The sequence below is a fragment of the Haematobia irritans genome, chromosome 4 (assembly GCF_050003625.1).
Source record: "Haematobia irritans isolate KBUSLIRL chromosome 4, ASM5000362v1, whole genome shotgun sequence".
NCBI lineage: Eukaryota > Metazoa > Arthropoda > Insecta > Diptera > Muscidae > Haematobia > Haematobia irritans.
This window is the reverse complement of record NC_134400.1, coordinates 186640924-186665292: the sequence shown is the minus strand read 5'-3', so window position 1 is coordinate 186665292 and position 24369 is coordinate 186640924. Positions and strand designations below refer to the sequence as shown.

The 24369-nt window shown below is 29.2% G+C and overlaps 1 protein-coding gene across 1 annotated transcript in view; it reads left to right on the top strand.

Moving 5' to 3' along the window:
* CapaR (Capability receptor) overlaps nt 1-24369 on the top strand; it is a 182606-nt gene that overhangs the window by 138545 nt on the left and 19692 nt on the right. Inside the window, exons 9-11 of the mRNA XM_075306255.1 lie at nt 2917-3061; nt 3157-3343; nt 3527-3634. Coding sequence (XP_075162370.1) covers nt 2917-3061; nt 3157-3343; nt 3527-3634 — 440 coding nt within the window. The remainder of the gene's footprint in view (nt 1-2916; nt 3062-3156; nt 3344-3526; nt 3635-24369) is intronic.

Below are 24369 nucleotides of genomic sequence, written 5' to 3'. Positions count from 1 at the left end.
GTAATTTTGGTTTCACAGCAATGTGAAATGCGGTTTGGACTCGGCGTTGGAGGTCCCTTGTCATTGTACTAAACATGGAATAGTCTACTCAGCTCTCAGTGATATGGCGAGTGTTTACCACTGTGATATTACAGTAGACTGAATAATCTAAATGAGTCTGAAATAACGGACTGCCACTAAACCCAACCTAGGTTAGGTTAGGTGGCAGCCCGATGTATCGGGCTCACTTAGACTATTCAGTCCATTGTGATACCACATTGGTGAACTTCCCTCTTATCATTGAGTGCTGCCCGATTCCATGTTAAGCTCAATGACAAGGGACTTCTACTAAAGGCTGTCATCCACAATCGAATTACTTGGGTTGCGATAACACTTGCCGATGGCAAGGTATCGTAAAACTTTTTAACACTGTCTTCTAAATTGTAAGTTAGCCCATACGGGGTATATATTAAACAAAAAAAGGCCGATTAAATACGTATATAATCTAGTGTGACAAAATTTTCTATAGAAATAAAATTTTGACAAAATTTTCTATAGAAATTAAACCTTGACAAAATTTTCTATAGAAATAAAATTTTGACAAAATTTTCTATAGAAATAAAAATTTGACAAATTTTTCTATAGAAATAAAAACTTGACAAAATTTTCTATAGAAATAAAATGTTGACAAAATTTTCTATGGAAGTAAAATGTTGACAAAATTTTCTATAGCAATACAATTTTGACAAAATTTTGTATAGAAATAAAATGTTGACAAAATTTTCTACAGAAATAAATTTTTTACAAAATTTTCTATAGAAATAAAATTTTGACAAACATTTCTATAGAAATAAACTTTTGACAAAACTTTCTATAGAAATGAAATTTTAATAAAACTTTCTATAGTAATAAAATTTGACAAAATTTTCTTTGGAAATAAAGTTTAGGTAGATTACAAAATTTTTCTATAGAAATAAAATTTTGACAAAATTTTCTATGGAAATAAAATTTTGACAAACATTTGTATAGAAATAAACTTTTGACAAAACTTTCTATAGAAATGAAATTTTGACAAATCTTTCTATAGTAATAAAATTTGACAAAATTTTCTATGGAAATAAAGTTTTGGTAGATTATTTTTGGCGATATGGACCAATTTTTGTGTAATAAGTCATCGGCTATATATAACTAAAGACCGATATGGACCAATTTTTACATGGCTGTTAGAGGCCATATATTGACAAAATGTACCAAATTTCAACCGTATCGGATGACTTTTGCTCCTCCAAGAGGTTCCGGACGTCAAATCTGGGGACGGTTTATATGGGAACTATATATAATTATGGACCGATATGGACCAATTTTTGCATGGTTGTTAGAGACCATATACTAACACCATGTACCAAATTTCAACTGGATCGGATGAATTTTGCTCTTCCAAGAGGCTCCGGAGTTCAAATCTGGGGATCGGTTTATATGGGGGCTATATATAATTATGGACCGATATGGACCAATTTTTGCGTGGTTATGAGAGGCCGTAAACTAACATCAGGTACCAAATTTCAACCGGATCGGATGAATTTTGCCCCTCCAAGAGGCTCCGGAGGTCAAATATGGGGATCGGTTTATATGGGGGCTATATATAATTATGGACCGATATGGACCAATTTTTGCATGGTTGTTAAAAACCGTATACTAAGACCACGTACTAAATTTCAACCGGATCGGATGAATTTTGCTCCTCCAAGAGGCTCCGGTGGTCAAATCTGGGGATCGGTTTATATGGGAGCCATATATAATTATGGACCGATATGGACCAATTTTTGCATGGTTGTTACAGGCCATATACTAACATCAGGTACCAAATTTCAACCGGATCGGATGAATTTTGCCCCTCCAAGAGGCTCCGGAGGTCAAATCTGGGGATCGGTTTATATGGGGGCTATATATAATTATGGACCGATATGGACCAATTTTTGCATGGTTGTTAGAGACCGTATACTAAGACCACGTACCAAATTTCAACCGGATCGGATGAATTTTGCTGCTCCGGGAGGCTCCCCAAGCCAAATTTGGGGATCGGTTTATATGGGGGCTATACGTAAACGTGGTCCGATATGGCCCATTTTCAATACCATCCGACCTACATCAATAACAACTACTTGTGCCAAGTTTCAAGTCGATAGCTTGTTTCGTTCGGAAGTTAGCGTGATTTCCACAGACGGACGGACAGCCGGACAGACGGACAGACGGACGGACGGACGGACATGCTTAGATCGACTCAGAATTTCACCACGACCCAGAATATATATACTTTGTGGGGTCTTAGAGCAATATTTCGATGTGTTACAAACGGAATGACAAAGTTAATATACCCCCATCCTATGGTGGAGGGTATAATGAAGTATACTATTCCATCTTCCTTCTCATTGTATACGGTCCGGGAAAATGACACCTAATGAAACTTAAAGCTATGCAGTGAGGTTATGACGTGAATCTATTTTCAGTATAATCTGATCCATATATCCCAGGCTACGCCATCTGTTGTCAATCCCGCATTACTAATTTGCTCACCCAATATATTGAATTATATTAATTTCCATTCAGCCTCTTGAATTAGGGACTACATTGGAGATCTGTTATCTAATCTAAAAAAGTTTTTGTTTAACTATCAACTCTAGCTAAATAGGCGGAATTTTATCAGCTTATATGAATGGAAAAATGTTTGTTTGTAAATCTCCGATCTTTATTACAACTCATACCAGTGGCAGGGTAAATTTACATAATGCTTAAGATTTATCCAAGTCCACTTAGTAAAATCAGCACATTTTTTACAAAAAAAAAAGATTTGTTTTCTTCTTGTCATCTGCTGGAATTTTAATAAATTTATAATTAATTATTTTGTGTGTTTATTTGTTTGCGTTTTTCTCGTTACAGCGGCGGTGGTCTTAACATTCTTCATATGCTGGCTACCATTTCATATGCAACGATTGTTCTTTGTCTATGGTCGAGATACCAAATATTTTTATGAAATCAATGAATGGCTTTTCTCCATAACAGGCTGTGCCTACTATGTATCCTGGTAAGGATAAGGTCTTTTGAGTCCTAGAGTATTTTGTTTTCCAAACCTTAGACGTTCTTAAAATGTGAGCATTTTGTCAATTTTGATTTTTTTAGCACTGTGAATCCTATTTTATACAATGTGATGTCACATCGCTATCGAGTGGCGTTCAAGGATACACTCTGTGGCAAACGTAGAAGTGCTTACTACAGCAATGGTTTCGTTCGGGATCAATCGAGTTTTCGAGAGACTACAGTGGCCACAAGTTTATCGAATAATGGCAATCTTGATCGTGTACATTCCGTAAGTTAAAATTTAATTGAATTTATTTATAGAAAAAATATGCTTTATGATATTCAGGTCGAATCTTAAACGTTACAAAATAAGAGCGTTTGCAATACCTAACGTTTTATTTTATTTTTTTTATTTTTGTTTGTGTAATGAATTTATACATTTTTTTAACTTTTAATGTTTTTCTTATTTTAGACATATGGCCGTTCATTTAGAATCTCGAATAACCTCAAAGACCGAGTCTCCATTAAATCCAATAATGTGACATGGAAAACAAAGGACTACGATACTCCTTTAGAAAAGGTAAGTTTATTGGGATATACCCAAAAAAATAACCCACCAGGGAAAGAATAGAAAAAAATATCGGATTGATTTCGACATCCATTTTATATGCGGAGATAAAAACAAAAATATTTTTGCGGCAAAACTGTTCCATGTTCCCCATCCAAAATATCATTTTGCTTTAGGAGGTACCCCCTTCTTCACATGCCTTCTGTGCGTTAATGTTTCATAACTAATAAAGACTAACGCATTACCTATAAAATAAATAATAAAAACACGACTACCATTGGTTTGAGCACATTTTTTTTTTTGCAATTTAAAAACTGATTAATATTTGACTTCCCCATCGGTCTCAAGGCATCTCTATTGCGTTAGAAATATATCTATATATGACATCCCTATTCTAGCAGACACCAACAATTTAATACCCAAATTTTTATACCCTCCATCATAGGATGGGGGTATATTAACTTTGTCATTCCGTTTGTAACACATCGAAATATTGCTCTAAGACCCCATAAAGTATATATATTCTGGGTCGTGGTGAAATTCTGAGTCGATCTAAGCATGTCCGTCCGTCCGTCCGTCCGTCTGTTGAAATCACGCTAACTTCCGAACGAAACAAGCTATCGACTTGAAACTTGGCACAAGTAGTTGTTATCGATGTAGGTCGGATGGTATTGAAAATGGGCCATATCGGTCCACTTTTACGTATAGCCCCCATATAAAGGGACCCTCAGATTTGGCTTGTGGAGCCTCTAACAGAAGCATATTTCATCCGATCCGGCTGAAATTTGGTACGTGGTGTTGGTATATGGTCTCTAACAACCATGCAAAAATTGGTCCACATCGGTCCATAATTATATATAGCCCCCATATAAACCGTTCCCCAGATTTGGCTTGCGGAGCCTAAAAGAGAAGCAAATTTCATCCGATCCGGCTGAAATTTGGTACATGGTGTTAGTATATGGTCTCTAACAACCATGCCAAAATTGGTCCACATCGGTCCATAATTATATATATAGCCCCCATATAAACCGATCCCCAGATTTGGCTTGCGAAGCCTCAAAGAGAAGCAAATTGCATCCGATCCGGCTGAGATTTGGTACATGGTGTTGGTCTCTAACAACCGTGCAAAAATTGGTCCACATCGGTCCATAATTATATATAGCGCCCATATAAACCGATCCCCAGATTTGGGTTCCGGAGCCTCAAAGAGGAGCAAATTTCATCCAATCCGCCTGAAATTTGGTACATGATATTGGTATATGGTCTCTAACAACCATGCAAAAATTGGTCCACATCGGTTCATAATTATATATATCCCCCATATAAACCGATCCCCAGATTTGGCTTGCGAAGTCTCCAAGAGAAGCAAATTTCATCCAATCCGGTTGTAATTTGGAACATGGTGTTAGTATATGATCTTTAACAAGCGTGCCAGAATTGGTCCATATCGGTCCATAATAATATATAGCCCCCATATAAAACGTTCTCCAGATTTGACCTCCGGAGCCTCTTGGAGGAGCAAAATTCATCCGATCCGGTTCAAATTAGGAACGTGGTGTTAGTATATGGTCGCTAACAACCATACCAAAATTGGTCCAATCACACAAAAATTGGTCCATATCGGTTCATAAACATGGTTGCCACTAGAGCCAAAAATAGTCTACCAAACTTTTGTTTCTATAGAAAATTTTGTCAAAATTTTATTTCTATAGAAAATTTTGTCAAAATTTTATTTCTAGAGAAAATTTTGTTAAAATTTTATTCGGTTCATAATAAAATTTTCATCATTGTCAAAATTGTATTTCTATAGAAAATTTTATTCAAATTTTATTCGGTTCATTATCATGGTTGCCACTCGAGCCAAAAATAATCTACCAAAAGTTTATTTCTATAGAAAATTTTGTGAGAATTTTATTTCTATAGAAAATTTTGTTAACATTTTATTTCTGTAGAAAATTTTGTCAAAATTTTATTTCTAATTTGTCAAACTGAATTATATACGTATTGGATCGATCTTTTTTGATTTAATATATACCACGTATGGACTTACATACATTTTAGAAGATGGTGTTAATCGGCAAGCGTTACCGCAACTTAAGTAATTCGATTGTGGATAGCAGTGTTTAGAAGAAGTTTCTACGCAATCCATGATGGAGGGTACATAAGCTTCGGCCTGGCCGAACTTACGGCCGTATATACTTGTTTGATACTAATTTTCTTTGCCAACTCTAAACACAGATTTAGAAGAAACTATTATCCTATTCGATCATTCTAAAACCTAAAATATTCAACCACTCACCACACTCTCCCCCCTCTCCCCATCACCACTATCAAATACAATCGTTCTCCTATACAAAGTCCAATTAATATTACTTCCATTCGTTAGCTCACTCTCTTATTGTCAAGGCTCTCCCAATGACTCTCAAATATATTTCCCCATACCAGCATAACAAAAGCCAAACAAAAAAGCACACACACAATCGAACAACAGCTACACAAACTAACAAAACAACGGCAACAATGTCAATATTCTTTACAAAAATTGCAATTTTCTCCACTAAAACATAATCAATTAAAAAAAAAATAATTGCCATCGCCGTATATCTACAGAAAATTTCCTTTCATTTGATACAAAATTGATCACGCAAAACCCTCGCATGCCTTCAGAATGTACCCAAAAATGTGTGGGTACAGGGTGGCTGCTATGTAATGCAACAAAGCAAAGCAGTATAAAGTTTGATTTATTTTATTTTTTCCGAAATGCCCCACAAACATAAAATTTTGCTATAATTAACTAGAACAATTTTTTAAAAAATATTTAAATTTTAAGTTTTTTTTTGTCGGAACGAAGGAACGAATGGTCCGATTTTAGCCAAGTTACATATTTTTTGTAGTTATTGAATGGTAGTTTTCGGAGTAAAATAAAAAAAATAAATTTGAGCAAATTAAAATTTTGACAAATATTTTAATTTTTTGGGATTTTTCTACCAAAAAATTGATATCTTTTAATTTAGTTTTCAGACTTTTTTTTGTGGGTCGTTTATAGAGTATATTATTGAATAAAAAATAAAAAAATTGTTTCTATAGAAAATTTTGACAAATTTTATTTCTATAGAAAATTTTGCTACAACTTTATTTCTATTGAAAATTTTGTTTCCATAGAAAATTTCCCCATAATTTTGTTTCTATAGAAATTTTTGCAAAATTTTTATTTCTATTGAAAATTTTGCCAAAAGTTTATTTCTATAGAAAATGTTGTTAAAATTTTATTTTTATAGAAAATTTTGCAAAAATTTTATTTTGATAGCAAATATCTCCAAAATTTTATTTCTAAAGAAAATTTTGCCAGAATTTATTTCTTTCGAAAATTTTATATTTATAGAAAATTTTGCCACAATTGTATTTCTATAGAAAATGTTGTTAATAGAATTTTTTTCAAAATTTTATTTTGATAGCAAATATCTCCCAAATTTTATTTCTAAAGAAAATTTTGCCAGATTTTATTTCGTTCGAAAATTTTATTTCTTTAGAAAATTTTGGTAAAATTTTATTTCTTTAGAAAATTGTGGGCAAATTTATTTCTTTAGAAACTTTGGCCAAAACTTTATTTCTATAGAAAATTTTGCTAAATTTTTGTTTCCTAGAAAATTTTGCCAAAATTTTATTTCTATAGCAAATTTTGTCGAAATTTTATTTCTATAGAAAATTTTATTTCCATAGAAAATTTTCCCATTTTTTTCTATAGACAATTTTGCCAAAAACTTGATTTTTATAGCAAATTTTATTCGTATAGAAAATTTTGCCAAAATTGTATTTCTATAGAAAATTTTGGTAAAATTTTATATCTATAGAAAGTTTTGAACCACACATCTTCGGGAGGTTCAAGTGTGGTTCATTGTTGGGTTTAATGAAATGCCTGCATTTATTCTGATAATTGGTTGATAGTTTTGCTGCAAGTAGAGGATGCTGATGAGGAATGTGGTAATTCCGAATCGTGTGTCCATCCAACCATCTTGCAGTCTACAGGGCTTTGCCCAAATAAATTTGACAAACATTCTTTTCCTCTGTTGGTTAAGCTACGCTTGTAGTTAATCAATGTATGGTTTTAAGCTGCAATAAAAAACAACAATGCTTAAAGAACAAAACCAACAATAACAAAACAAAAAGAATGGCAAATTTTATTTCTATAGAAAAATTTTGCCAAAATTTTATTTCTATTGCAAATTTTATTTCTTTTGAAAATTTGGCCAAAATTATATTTCTATAGAAAATTTTGTCAAAATGTTACTTTTATAGGACTTTTATTTCTATAGAAAATTTTTCCAAAATTTTATTTCTATATAAAATTTTTGCAAATATCTCCAAAATTTTATTTCTAAAGAAAATTTTTCCAGAATTTATTTCGTTCGAAAATTTTATTTCTTTAGAAAATTTTGGTAAAATTTTATTTCTATAGAAGATTTTTGCAAAATTTATTTCTTTAGAAAATTTTGCTAAATTTTTGTTTCCTAGAAAACTTTGCCAAAATTTTATTTCTATTTCAAATTTTGCCAAAATTTTATTTCTATAGCAAATTTTGTCGAAATTTTATTTCTATAGAAAATTTTGTTAAAACTTTATTTTTATAGCAAATTTTATTTCCATAGAAAATTTCCCCATTTTTTTTTTTCTAAAGAAAATTTTTCCAAAATTTTTTTCTATAGACAATTTTGTCAAAAACTTTATTTCTATAGCAAATTTTATGAAAATTTTATTTCTTTTGAAAATTTTATTTCTATAGAAAATTTGGCCAAAATTATATTTCTATAGAAAATTTTGCAAAATTTTACTTTTATAGGACTTTTATTTCTACAGAAAACTTTTCCAAAATTTATTTCTTCAAAAAATTTTGCCAAAATTTTATTTCTATAGAACAGTTTGCCAAAATTTTGTTTCTATAGAAAATTTTGCAAATATCTCCAAAATTTTATTTCTAAAGAAAATTTTGCCAGAATATATTTCGTTCGAAAATTTTATTTCTTTAGAAAATTTTGGTAAAATTTTATTTCTATAGAAACTTTTTGCAAAATTTTTTTCTTTAGAAACTTTGGCCAAAACTTTATTTCTATAGAAAATTTTGCTAAATTTTTGAAAGTTTAGCAAAATTTTGGCAAAATTTTATTTCTGTAGCAAATTTTGTCGAAATTTTATTTCTATATGATTTCTATGAAAATTTTGTCAAAACTTTATTTTTGTAGCAAATTTTATATCCATTGAAAATTTTCCCATTTTTTTTCTAAAGAAAATTTTTCCAATTTTTTTTTTCTATAGACAATTTTTCCAAAAACTTTATTTTTATAGCAAATTTTATTCGTAGAGAAAATTTTGCCAAAATTTTACATCTATAGAAAATTTTGGTAAAATTTTATATCTATAGAAAATTTTGGTAAAATTTTATATCTATAGAAAGTTTTGTCCAAATCTTATTTATATAGAAAATTTTGTCAAAATTTTATTTCTATAGCAAATTTTTTGAAAATTTTATTTCTTTTGAAAATTTTATGAAAATTTTACTTTTATGGGACTTTTATTTCTATAGAAAAATTTTCCAAAATTTATTTCTTTAGAAAATTTTGCCAAAATTTTATTTCTATAGAAAATTTTGTAAAAATTTTATTTCTACAGAAAATTTTGCCAAAATTTTATTTCTATAGCAAATTTTATGAAAATTTTATTTCTTTTGAAAATTTTATGAAAATTTTATTTCTATAGAAAATTTGGCCAAAATTATATTTCTATAGACAATTTTGTAAAAATTTTACTTTTATAGGGCTTTTATTTCTATAGAAAAATTTTCCAAAATTTATTTCCTTAGAAAATTTTGCCAAAATTTTATTTCTATAGAAAATTTTGTAAAAATTGTATTTCTACAGAAAATTTTACCAAAATTTTATTTCTATAGAAAATTTTGAATGGAAAACTAACAACAATTATAAAACAATAACAGAACTGAAATTTACCCCCATTTTCATGAAGCTCCGTTAGTGCTACGTTAGCTAACGAACTTTTAAACCGTGCTGTGTACATATCTGTCATGTTGCATATATATTCCATATGCCAGTTAGAAACTTAACTGCTGAAAACTTGTCCGTTGAAGTGAACCGGAGAAAAGATATTTCCATTTTTCTTTCTGTTAACTGGCAGTTAAAGCCCAACGGAGCTACATGAAAATGGCCGTGAGAGATACAATTGTTTGTTAAAAGTTCTCAAAGTACTACCTAGATGACCAAAATTTTAAACTTCCACTTCCTCAAATACAACCAAGATAAGCAAAACGGAAAAAAGTTTAAATGTTCACACGTTTTACAAACTTTTGTAAAAATAACGCTACTTTTACAAAACTAGCAATTTTTTGTGTTTGTTTTTGAAAGCTTACAACAAATATAAAAAAGTTTATTTAACATTTAAAATTGTAAAAAAAAAATGAAAAATTAAGAAACTTTTCCCAGAGTTTGTCACTAGAGTTCCGGTCTACCTAGGGTCTAAAAATTTAGCTCACTATTTGCTAAATATCTCGGCTCTTACCATACCAAATTTCAAAGAGCAAATCGTAATTTTCTATTTTTTTGAGTAAAAAATCAGCAAAATGCCGAAAACTCAAAACAAAATGGACAGCCTACTTTCGTACAAGCGAAGCAACTCCTTGGCTGTTTCTAGTCTAAGTTGCCTTTTTTTTTGAATTGGTGAGATTTTGTACTTTTTGACCCCAAAATTATACTACACATCATGCCAGTTTGCTATCTAATTATAAAAAAATAAAAAATTTGCATCGTCTACAAGTTAAAATAAATATTAATTTGCGAATCTCATTATACCACCATTACGAATATTTATGCCACGGTGGCAGAATTTACTTCATCTGCTATAACAGATTCCCAATTTATTTAAACGTCTCACTATTAGCTAAAGATTTAAGATAATCCTGCATAGTTTGTTAACTTGATTATTATTCTCGACAATAAATGACAAAAAAATGCACAATTGTTGTAATATAAAATGTATTTGATTATAGCTCTTTGCACTAAAGTTACACGGCATCAATAGAGGAAAACAAAATTAAAAATTCTTGACATTGAACAATAGACGAAAGAAATGAAGAAAATGAGTTCATTGCAATTGTGATTGAAATACAAGGGTAGTTATATAAATTTCATTTAAGTGTAGTCACACAATCTCAACTAAAATACAAAAACAAATAAAATGTCCATCTTTTATGCTAAGATCCTTAAGAAAGGCAATGAATATAAAATCGATGCCTTAAAGTAGGCAATGTTTTTTGTTTGTTTGTTCAAAATTTATCAATATTCTTACTATGCATAAATTCCAAGCCTTTTGACATGTTATCATACAATCCAATTTTCTAATTTAAAGATTATTTTTTTTCATATGTTGTAATAAAATTTCTTATCTCTTATATTGTAATTAAAATTTAACTTTATGTTTTTCGGGGGGAAATTCTATGAGAGTTTCTTGGAATTGATATCTCAGTGCAAATGTTTATTTTGTTGTTGTGATAACTCCTCAATTAAAAATTCCATTTCTACAAAAAAAAAAAAGTTATATGATGAACCGGATTTTGCTCACATGCTATCCAAAAAATTTCCTTTAGTGTTTGTTTGTGAGTTATACATTTCGTTAGAAATTTATAAATAAAAAATTTCTCTGTAAGTCAGGAAAGTTTATGTTATGCAAATATTCGGAAAATGTTTTCTTGTTATTTTTCTTCTTTTTTGCATTAAAAAGATTGTTACTAGCTGTTGTTTTGTTTTCACTTTTGCCAATTAAAATTGAAATTTTTGGTATTTTTGCCAATTAAAGCCTAATTGGAACACTGCAAAAAAATTGTCGTAAGCTCAAAGAATTCATGTTTTTATACCCTTCACCACTACTGTGGTACAGGGTATAATAAGTTTGTGCATTTGTATGTAACGCCAAGAAGGAAAAGTCTGAGACCCATCTTTTAGTATACCGATCGTCTTAGAATTAAATTCTGAGTCGATTTAGCGATGTCCGTCTGTCTGTCTGTCTGTCTGTCTGTCTGTCTGTCTGTCCGTCTGTCTGTCTGTTGATGTATTTTTGTGTGCAAAGTACAGCTCGCAGTTTTAGTCCGATTGTCCTAAAATTTGGTATAGGGTCCTGTTTCGGCTCAAAGACGATCCCTATTGATTTTCGGTTCAGATTTAGATATAGCTGCCATATATATTTTTCACCGATCTGGTCATAATTGGCGTGTATATCAAGCGATCTTCCTCAAATTCCGTACATCTGAATATTTTATGAGTCTCGAAAAACTTGCAAAATATCAGCCAAATCGGTTCAGATTTAGATATAGCTCCCATATATAGCTTTCGCCCGATTTACACTCATTTGCCCACAGAGGCCAATTTTTTGCTCTGATTTAGTTGAAATTTTGCACAGGGAGTATAATTAGCATTGTAGCTATGCGTGCCAAATTTGGTTGAAATCGGTTCAGGTTTAGATATAGCTCCCATATATAGCTTTCGCCCGATTTACACTCATATGACCACAGAAGCCAATTTTTTGCTCCGATTTAGTTGAAATTTTGCACAGAGAGTAGAATTAGCATTGTAGCTATGCGTGCCAAATTTGGTTGAAATCGGTTCAGATTTAGATATAGCTCCCATATATATGTTTTTCTGATTTCGACAAAAATGGTCAAAATACCAACATTTTCCTTGTAAAATCGCCACTAGTTAGTCGAAAAGTTGTAAAAATTACTCTAATTTTCCTAATCTTCTAATGCATATATATCGAGCGATAAATCATAAATAAACTTTTGCGAAGTTTTCTTAAAATTGCTCCAGATTTAAATGTTTCCCATATTTTTTTACTAACATTATGTTCCACCCTAGTGCATTAGCCGACTTAAATTTTGAGTCTATAGATTTTGTAGAAGTCTATCAAATTCTGTCCAGATCGAGTGATATTTAAATGTATGTATTTGGGACAAACCTTTATATATAGCCCCAACACATTTGACGGATGTGATATTATATCGAAAATTTAGATCTACAAAGTGGTGCAGGGTATAATATAGTCGGCCCCGCCCGACTTTAGACTTTCCTTACTTGTTTTTTACTAACATTGTGTTCCACCCTAGTGCATTAGCCGACTTAAATTTTGAGTCTATAGATTTTTAGAAGTCTATCAAATTCTGTCCAGATCGAGTGATATTTAAATGTATGTATTTGGGACAAACCTTTATATATAGCCCCAACACATTTGACGGATGTGATATGGTATCGAAAATTTAGATCTACAAAGTGGTGCAGGGTATAATATAGTCGGCCCCGCCCGACTTTAGACTTTCCGTACTTGTTTTAAAATACCATTGTATTTTTTTTTTTTCAAATTTAGCACAGAAGATGTAGTTTTCTTCTACAAAAAAAAAAACAATATGTAATGCCTTAATTTGAAGAAGCCATTTTAAATTTAAGCCTAAGCGTCTGGCTGATTGGTGACCTAAATTCTAGAGATTTATACAGTGGATGGGTATCGAACAAAATTGATCATTTTAATCAGTTTATAGGATATAGCAAAATAATGACTATTTCATTTCTACAGACAATTTTTTATTTCTATTTTTATAGAAAATTTTCTCACATGTTTATTTCTACACTGAAAAAAAGCATGCCCGGTTCCAAAGATTTTGTCTTTTCTTTAACAATTTTGGTATTTATTCCGAGCCAAAGAAGCGGAGAATACAAGTAAGGATACTTTTAAGACACAATTCTCTTTTAAATTTGGGTTTTGTGTACTTGCTTCTAGAAAGCAAATTTTTATTTTTCGCGTTAACGACAACTTTTAATTTTTCGAGTTAACGACAACTTTATTTTCCAAATTAAGACTCGACTTCCAGTAGAAATTATGCTATGTTTCAAGTAAAAAAGTCTTTAAAATAAAGTGTTGAAAAACATGTCATATATTTGAACGATTTTTTGCTTTGTAGTCAAGATGCAAAAAACAACAAATTTAAAGACAATTTCATTAAATTTAATTTTTTTTTAATTATTATAGTCAAGTTGACCTTAGCCCAAACATTTTTTCTTTGATGTTATGATACCTAGTTTTAAGTGAAATCACTTAATTATAAGAAATATAAAATTTTGATAAAATTTTCTTTAGAAATATAAACTTTTCACAAAATTTTCTATAGAAATAAAATTTCGCTAAAATTTTCTATTGAAATAAACTTTAGATAAAAAAAAATGGTGACAAAATATTTTATAGAAATACAACTTGAACAATTTTTCTAAAGAAATATACAATTTTGACTAAATGTTCTTTAGAAATAAAAATATTTGACAAAATTTTCTATAAAAATAATATTTTCACCAAATTTTCTATAGAAATAAACTTTCGATAAAAAAATGGTGACAAAATATTTTATAGAAATACAACTTTGACAAAATTTTCTTAAATATATATATATATAAAATTGTGATAAAATTTTCCTTAGAAATAAAAAATTTTGACAAAATTTTTTACAGAAATAAAATTTCGATAAAATTTTCCTTAGAAATAAAATCTCGATAAAATCTTTTATAGAAATAAAATTTTGAAAAATTTATAAATTTATGTTTCAAGCTCGAGGTCTTTTTTCAATATTTTATTAATTTTTCCCAATCTTTCGCAATCATAGGGGTCGCTTCTTCATGGGTCTAAAATAGACTTATAGAAATTACATTTCATAAATATATATAATTCTAAGAAAAAAGTCGACCCAAAATCAAATAAAAAACTAATAAATTTGAAAAAAATATCTAAAGATTTTATTTCCTTGAAAAAATTTTCCATAGAAAAAAAATTTTCAGAATGATTAATATAAAACAAGTGTGGGTTTCTTGATATATCAACAAATGTAGATCTCTTACTATATATTATAAAAGCGTAGGATTCGATATAGATTTATCGTTATAAAGTTTTTATTATAATAATTTTAATTATGGAAAATTAATGACAAACAAAACCTAGTACATAAGTATATTAAATTCAAAGCTTCTTTGTTTTTTATGAATTAAAGAATATAAAGTGTTATCTATAAAAGTAATAACTAATAACGCCACTACACAAGTAAGTAAAGTAGAAAGTCGGGCGGGGCCGACTATATCATACCCTAAACCACCATTACAGAATTAGTAATCATAAGCATTTGTGGGGTAACATATAGGTCTGGAAGATAAACCGCAGTTGCATATTTAAGAAAATTAAGGGGTACATGTCTATGGGTACTTTGTGTCAATCTGATTATAGCTCATAGTCAATGTTGCCACGGAAAATGTTCGGTTTACCCTACAAGGACAAAAAAAGTTCCCTACTTTCCCATACATTCCCAATCAATTTTCCCTACTATATTTTTCGTTAAATTTAAAAAATTTTACAAAACAAAAATGGTTCTAAGTACTTTATTATCTTAAAAAATGAATATGCAACGTATATAACTCAGAATATAAATTTGTATTACCACCACGGATGCCACAGTTGGTAGAATTCTACCCAAATTAGTAATCTTTTTGAGAAAATTTTTTATAGAAATAATATTTTGAAAAAAAATTTCTATAGAAATACAATTTTGACAAAATGTTCTATAGAAATAAAATGTTGACAAAATCTTTTACAGGAATAAAGTTTACCACACATTGTTAAAGATCAAGCCTTGCCGGCTTCTAATTTCCTTCTCTAGAGCCACCAAAATGTAAAAATTATTACAAATTGTGTTGAGTGAAAATGTCCTACATTGTGGCCCTACGTCCCTACAAGACGTTAAATATTAGAAAAACCCTACATATAGGGAATTTCCCCTACTTCTAGCAACACTGGCTGTGTTGATATTGCGCCTACGGAGTTAGTATGCCACTAATATTGAGCCCATTACTAAAAAAAGAGAAAATCGTTAAATTAGTGTGGGTAATAAATACAAATTTGTAAAAATCGAGCAATATTCTTATGTAAGAGCTACAAGTACGTATAATTACGATCGGCTAGTACATCAAAATTTGAAATTTGAGTAACATTGGTTAATAAATAAGAGTACTATGGCCAAATTTGGGAAAATCGAGCGATGCATATATATTGAAGCTATATCTAAATCTGAACCAATTTGCATAATATATTGCGGATTTGATTAATACCGCAAAAGGTTACCTTGTGAAAAACTTGAGTAAGATCAGTTAAGAAATGAGGCCTCTATGGTCAAACATAAGGTTATTAGGGGCAAATTTTTCAAAATCGGGTGATACATATATGGGAGCTATATCTACATCTGAACCGATTTCGATGACATTTTGCACATATAGTTAGTACTATAGACGACTGGATCTAGCCAACTTTTAGTAAGATCGGTTAATATATAAGGGTTCTATGGCCAAATTTGGGAAAATCGAGCGATACATATATATGGGAGCTATATCTAAATCTGAACCGATTTGGATGAAATTTTGCAGACTTGAAGGGCGAATTGGTGACGATCCGTTTGAAAAAACGCGCAACGTGACCCCATTTGTCGAAATCGGATGATACATATATATGGGAGCTATATCTAAATTTGATCCGATTTCTTCCAAATTCAATAGCGTTCGTCCTTGTGCCCAAAAAACTCCCTGTACCAAATTTCATCAAAATCGGTTAATAATTGCGACCGGAATCCTGTGAACAACAAATACATGGACAGACGGACGGACGGACACCAAGCGCTAGATCGACTCAGGAGGTGATTCTGAGTCGATCGGTATATATTTTATGGGGTCTAAAATCAATATTTCTGGTAGGCACATTTTTTGGCCGATCAAACTTATTATACCCTGACCACTATGTGGTTTAGGGTATAGAAATGTGAGTAATTTGTCTTTAGAAATATAATTTTGAAAAATTTTTCTACATAAATAACATTTGATAAATTAATAAATAATTACAAAAAATAAATAATTGTGACAAAATTGCCCATAGAAATAAAAAAAAATTACAAAATTTTCTATAAAATTAAATTTTGAAAAAATGTTTATAGAAATAAAATTTGGAATAAATTTTCAAAAAAAAAAATTTACAAAATAATCTATAGAAATAACATATTGACAAAGTTTCTATGGAAATAAAATTTTGGCTAAATTTTAATAAATAAAAAAAAAATTGAAATAAATAATTTTGACAAAATTTTCTATAGAAAAGAAATTTAGAAAATGTTTGATATAAATAAAAATGTGAGTAAATTTTCTCTAGAAATAGGATTTTGCCAAATTTTCTAGATAAAAAACATTTGACAAAATTAACAAAGAAATTAACATTTTTGACAAATTTTCTACAGAAATAAAAAATTTTTAACAAAATTTTCTATAGAAATAAAACATTTTGATAAAATTTTCTATAGAAAAAAATTTACAACAAAATGTTGACAAAATTTCTATAGAAATAAAATTTTAACAAAGTTTCTATAACAATAAAATTTTTACAAAGTCTCTATAAAAGTAAAATTTTGGCAAAATTTTCTATAAAAATAAAATTTTTACAAAAATTTTTATAGAAGTAAAATGTTTACAAAATTTTCTATAGAAATAACATTTTCATAAAATTTGCTATTGAAATAAAATTTTAACAAAAATTTCTATAGACATAACATTTTGACAATTTTTTTTTGTCAAAATTTTATTTTTATATTTTCAAAAAAAATCGGTCAACTGTAAATTTCAAATAAATCGAAAAAGTCTAGATTTTTGCCCGATCCAATTTTCTAAAGGTCGGAAGAAGAAGACTCCCTCCCTGTCCAAATATAAAAAATTAGGTACTTCATAGGCATTTAATAGCGTCCCCATACATTCTCTGCAACCGGAGAAGTTTAGTTTTTTCCCTCCTCCTCTTACAAATATTTAAGAATCCACAGTCCTTAAACAAAGTAAGGAAATACCCCTTTCCTACCAAATATGGAAAAAATATGGAATAATAAAAGATCGTCCGATCTAGGTGTTTAGACGCCACCCCTAACCATCCCAGTAAATTTCAAGTAAATCGGAGAAATTTCGTCCAATTTTCAAAAATTCAGGCAAGAGTGAGGTCCCACTCCCTTTATAAAAACTAAAATAAAATTTTGGCAAAATTTTCTATATTATCACACTAAAATTAACTTCTCTTTATGGTGGACAAAATTAAGTTCAACGTGGTTTTTCACTTACGCGAGATTTCACCGCAATTAATTGTAATTTTGGGTAAACGGGGTTTGGTTCTTCTTCATTTAATATAAACGCATAACTGTTGAATATCCACAAACTTCTAATATCCTCTTCCACGATACTAAGTCGGGGTATATTCTGTTGTATTCTATCTACCAGCCTCTCCAGAGAATTAGAAAAAAACGATTGCTATAATTTAAATTTTAAAGCTTAAGAGCAAGTAACAGCCACCAAGTAAAAATATCATTTAGCATACGCTAGGGAGCTTCCGGTGAAAAAAAGAAAACATTCAGCCTAAAAAACCTCAGAATTTATCTTGGAATGTAAGAGTAAGCATCTAAGAAAGAATCTCAACAACAAAAACAAAAAATAATGGCGTTGATGCGTATGATGCCGACAATATCTGCTGGCCAAGAAGCTATCAAGGATACGAAAACCAGTGCATACCACACCAACAACTCGTGTCTCGTCTGGTATAAATTCAAAGATAACGAACAGAAGTTATATAGCAACGAAAATGTACCCAGCCTAAAAATATGCCACACACACACACACACACACAACAAATGAGCATTTGCTTGTCTGAAGACAGTTTTTAAAGTTTCCACTTACAATGTGCCGTCTGCCATAAATCAATTGTGTGGGTCTGATGGGGGAGTGTGGGATGTATGACAAGGGACCTTATTTCCGTTTTTTATCTTTAGGTCTCTGTGTAAGCCATGGCAAATATTTAAATTTGTATTGGTCTTGAACAAAATTCCCATAAACATGCGGTAAGGGCTAAATGTAATTTTGTAAAATTTTTTCTAATACCTCTTTAATGTCCAAACACAGTGGAAATGACAAATTCTAATATGTTCAATAAATTTTGCTATTATTTGAGGATACACAGAAAAAATCTTTGATCTGCAATCACGAAATTAATTGATCCAATTAATTTTCAATTTTCAGTCTGCAGGGAATGACGAACATTCCCTGCAGAAGTGTACAATTACGAGTGGGTCTGGAGCAGGGATGGAAAATTCAATTTTTAGGAAAGAACAAAAAAGATATTTTTTGAGCGAAAAGGTACTTTTCACTAAATTTCAACAAAAATTCCATTGGAAGATTATTGTCAAGAGCTCCTTTAAACTGAATTTTAATGAAAATAATAATGAATTTTAAAGAAAATAATATTGTGTTTGTCACCTCATCAATTTTAAATATTTTTTTAGTTTTATATCCGCATACAAAGACTACCGCAGTATTGTAATCACAGTTGCCTTAGTTATACTTCATATATTTTCTGTCAATAAATAAAAAACAAAATGTTGACAAAATTTTCTAAAGAAATAAAATTTTGACAAAATTTTCTAAAGAAATAAAATTTTGACAAAATTTTCTAAAGAAATAAAATTTAGACAAAATTTTCTAAACAAATAAAATTTTTTAAAAATTTTCTAAAAAAAAAAAATAAAATATTGACAAAATTTTCTAAAAAAAAGTAAAATTTGGACAAAATTTTCTATCGAAATAAAATTTTGACAAAATTTTCTATGAAAATAAAATTTTGACAAAATTTTCTATAGAAATACAATTTTGAGAAAATTTTCTATGGAAGTAAAATTTTGAAAAAATTTTCTACAGAAATAAAATTTTGACAAATTTTTCCATAGAAATAAAAAGTTGACAAAGTTTTTCTAGAAAAAATTTTCTATGAAAATAAAATTTTGACAAAATTTTCTTTAGAAATAAAATTATGACAAAATTTTCTATAGAAAGAAAATTTTGAGAAAACTTTTTATAAAAATAAAATTTTGACAAAATTTTCTAGAGAAAGAAAATTTTGAGAAAATTTTCTATAGAAATAAAATTTGGACAAAATTTTCTAGAGGAAGAAAATTTTGACAATTTTGACAAAGTTTTCTATAGAAATAAAATTTTGACAAAATTTTCTATAGAATTAAAATTTTGAGGAAATTTTCTATCGAAATAAAATTTTGACAAAATAGAAATAAAATTTTGAGAAAATTTTCTATAAAAATAAAATTTTGACAAAATTTTCTATAGAAAGAAAATGTTGAGAAAATTTTTTATAAAATGAAAGGTGGACAAAGTTTTCTAGAGAAAGAAAATTTTGACAATTTTGACAAAACTTTCTATAGAAATAAAATTTTGACAAAATTTTCTATAGAAATAATATTTTGACAAAATTTTCTATAGAAATAAAATTTTAACAAAATTTTCTATAAAAATAAAATTTTGACAAAATTTTCTATAAAAATAAATTTTTGACAAAATTTTCTATAGAAATAAAATTTTGACAAAATTTTCTATAAAAATAAAATTTTGACAAAATTTTCTATAGAAATAAAATTTTGACAAAATTTTCTATAAAAATAAAATTTTGAAAAAAATTTTCTATAGAAATAAAATTTTGACAAAATTTTCTATGAAAATAAAATTTTGACAAATTTTTCTATAGAAATAAAATTTTGACAAAATTTTCTATAAAAATAAAATTTTGACAAAATTTTCTATAGAAATAAAATTTTGACAAAATTTTCTACAGAAATAAAATTTTGACAAAGTTTTTCTATAGAAATAAAATTTTGACAAAGTTTTTATAGAAAAAAAATTTTGACAATTTTGACAAAATTTCATATAGAAAGAAAATTTGGAAAAAAATTTCTATAGGAAGAAAATTTTGAAAAAAAATTTCTATAGAAATAACATTTTGACAAAATTTTCTATGAAAATAAAATTTTGACAAAATTTTCTATAGCAATAAAATTTTGACAAAATTTTCCATAGGAATCAATATTTGACAAAATTTTCTATAGAAATAAACTTTTGACAAAATTTTCTACAGAAATAAAATTTTGACAAAATTTTCTACAGAAATAAAATGTTGACAACGTTTTTTTAGAAAAAAAATTTTGACAAAGTTTTCTATAGATTTTTTTTTTTTGACAAAATTTTCTATAGAACTAAAATTTGGACAAAATATTCTATGAAAATAAAATTGTGACAAAATTTTCTATAGAAATAAAATTTTGACAACTTTGACAAAATTTTCTATAGAAATAAAATTTTGAGAAAATTTTCTATAGAAATAAAATTTTGACAAAATTTTCTATAGAAATAAAATTTTGACAAAATTTTCTATAGAAATAAAATTTTGAGTAAATTTTCTATAAAAATAAAATTTTGAGTAAATTTTCTATAGAAAGAAAATTTTGACAATTTTGAAAACATTTTCTATGAAGATAAAATTTTGACAAAATTTTCTATAGACATAAAATTTTGACAAAATTTTCTACAGAAATAAAATTTTGACAAGTTTTTCTACAGAAATAAAATTTTGACAAAGTTTTTCTAGAAAAATTTTTTGACAAATATAGAAATTAAATTTTGTCAAAATTTTCTATGAAAATAAAATTTTGACAAAATTTTCTATAGAAATAAAATTTTGACAAAATTTTCTACAGAAATTAAATTGTGACAAAATTTTGAATAGAAACAAAATTTTGACAAAGTTTGTATAGAAAAAAATTTCTATAGAATTTTTTTTTTTTACAAAATTTTCTATAGAAATAAAATTTTGACAAAATTTTCTATAGAAATAAAATTTTGAGAAAATTTTCTATAGAATTAAAATTTTGAGAAAATTTTCTATAGAAATAAAATTTTAACAAAATTTTCTATAGAATTAAAATTTTGAGAAAATTTTCTATAGAAATAAAATTTTAACAAAATTTTCTATAGAAAAAAAAATTTGACAAAATTTTCTATAAAAATAAAATTTTGACAAAATTTTCTATAAAAATAAAATTTTGACAAAATTTTCTATAAAAATAAAATTTTGACAAAATTTTCTATAAAAATAAAATTTGGACAAAATTTTTTATAGAACTAAAATTTTGACAAAATTTTCTATAGAACTAAAATTTTGACAAAATTTTCTATAGAAATAAAATTTTGACAAAATTTTCTATAGAAATAAAATTTTGGCAAAATTTTCTATAAAAATAAAATTTTGACAAAATTTTCTATAGAAATAAAATATTGACAAAATTTTCTATGAAAATAAACTTTGAGAAAATTTTCTATAGAAATACAATTTTGAGTAAATTTTCTATAAAAATAAACTTTTGAGAAAATTTTCTATAGAAATAAAATTTTGACAAAATTTTCTATAGAAATAAAATTTTGACAAAATTTTCTATAGAAATAAAATTTTGACAATTTTGACAAAATTTTCTATAGAAAGAAAATTTGGAAAAAATTTTCTATAGGAAGAAAATTTTGACAATTTTGACAAAATTTTCTATAGAAATAAAATTTTGAGAAAATTTTCTATAGAAATAAAATTTTGAGAAAATTTTCTATAAAAATAAAATTTTGTATAGAAATAAAATTTGGACAAAATTTTCTATAGAAGTAAAACTTTGAGAAAATTTTCTATAGAAATAAAATTTTGACAAAATTTGCTACAGAAATCAAAATTTGCCAAAATTTTCTATAGAAATAAAAAATCTCCGAAACTGAGTCAATTTCCTTTTTTTGTTTTTTTTTTTTTTAATTGATTATCTTTAATGAGCGTTTATTGCCCACTGTGCCCAAACAGACATTGGCATACTAACTATGAGGTTCCAATTTCATGAAGTGTGTAACAGAAATATTAACAACTCTTTGGAGGAAGTGTAATTTGCCACAATAAAAATCCATTACAAGGCAAATGAGTGTCGTGGGTGTATGTTCGACATATGCTTTTATTTGCTGATTTCTTCGAAACAAACTTGCAATTTATGGCAATAGTCTCTATTTGTCGTCTTCCACCTACGCAATTCGCGTGAAAGAACATAAAGAGAAAAGGACTAAGGAAATCTGGATCCTAGATCCTGAATTTAAAACCCCTTGTCTTGCATACAATGCGAACGATTTTAAATTCGATTTTCTGTTTATTTGTCTACCTCCCCCTCCGAAAACCCCATAATCCACAGCTCTATCGGGTGAAAATGAAAGCATTTCTATGCTCCGTACAACTAAATGGAAAATTCGGCGAACATTTTAGATGCAAACAGTTTTTTTGTTTTTCAACATATTCAGCAAATTAAATCATCATCGGATCTCAACTTCAAAGAAATTAGCATTTATGTAACGAAATGCGTGTCTGTGAGTTGTGGAATAATTTATCGCAACACTGAAGGTGTTTGCTTAGGAAGCAATTTCGTTGAATCACACTTGATAGTGTGATTCTATGCATTTCAAAAGAGGAAAGCTTTCTAACAGATGGTGTACTTCCAAATCCCTTTCGAATAGACCCATGTCTGTTGAGCAATTATAAGATATTTGGCGCAAAGTTTATTCTATTTTATTTAAATAAATCTTATTCAAAGACAAGCTAGTAAAGGCGCGACCGACTATGCCACACCCCAAACCTCCCCTAGTGAATTAGTAAACCTAAGTGTGTGAGGAGGGGTATTATTAAAAAGTGTTTGGCAGACACATATGCATCGGAGATAAACTTTAATCTTAGTCGTTAGGGTGATGCTTTTTCACCAAACGTTTTTAAGCCCATCACACAAGAAGTGGAGGTGGTGGGCTGGTTTTCATAATACACCGTTCCGTGCAGTATAGACCTATCCCGCTTGTGCCAGACACTAGTGACCCGTATATGGAATGTATGGGGGTAGCAGTCAAGTCTGGGGCTGCCGATATAGAGCTATACAATGTGTATATACCGCCGGTTGGTAGCTGTGCTCCAGAGTATTGCCCAAACATTGAGTGGCTATTGTGCGGGCATAACCGATTGGTTCTAGGAGACTTTAATTCCCACCGTGAACTTTGGCATTCACTCCTAGGTAATGACCAGAGAGGCATAGCTTTGGCAGAGCAGATAGATGACTCCACATTTTGCACGGTGAATGAAGAGGCCCCCACGAAAATTATGGGTGACTGCAGCAGTTCGCAAGATTTATCTTTAGCGTCGCCTGGTCTGATAAATGACGTTTCCTGGCAACCCGTCATTTCATTGGGATCGGACCACCTCCCCATAATTCTCACCATCAACCGACCCTCCGATTTCATAACCTCTGAACGCCGGACGTTTATCAATCAAAAGAAAGCCAACTGGGAAGGCTTCAGACAATACACCGATCGCCGCTTCAGTGAGCTCCCGTCCCCCTCTCATGTTCATGTTGCCCTCAGGGCGTTCCGGGACATCATCAACGCAGCAGCCGCTCGCTTCATACCCGCTGGTCGAATTGCCCAAGTGAGGCCCAACTTCCCAGCCGAAGCGGCGGGAATCGCAGACCAGCGTGATGAACGCCGTCGTGCTAACCCAGCTGATCCTAGAATCAGAGAACTAAATCTAGAGATTAGTAAGATAGTCGACGAGCACAAGAGGAACACTTGGTTAGAGCACCTGAAGCAATGTAACTTAGGCACAGGGACTGGTAAATTGTGGTCAACAGTGAGAGCCCTCTCGAACCCCGCTACAAGGGATGATGGGATTTCAGTCACCTTTGGCGACGTGACTGATCC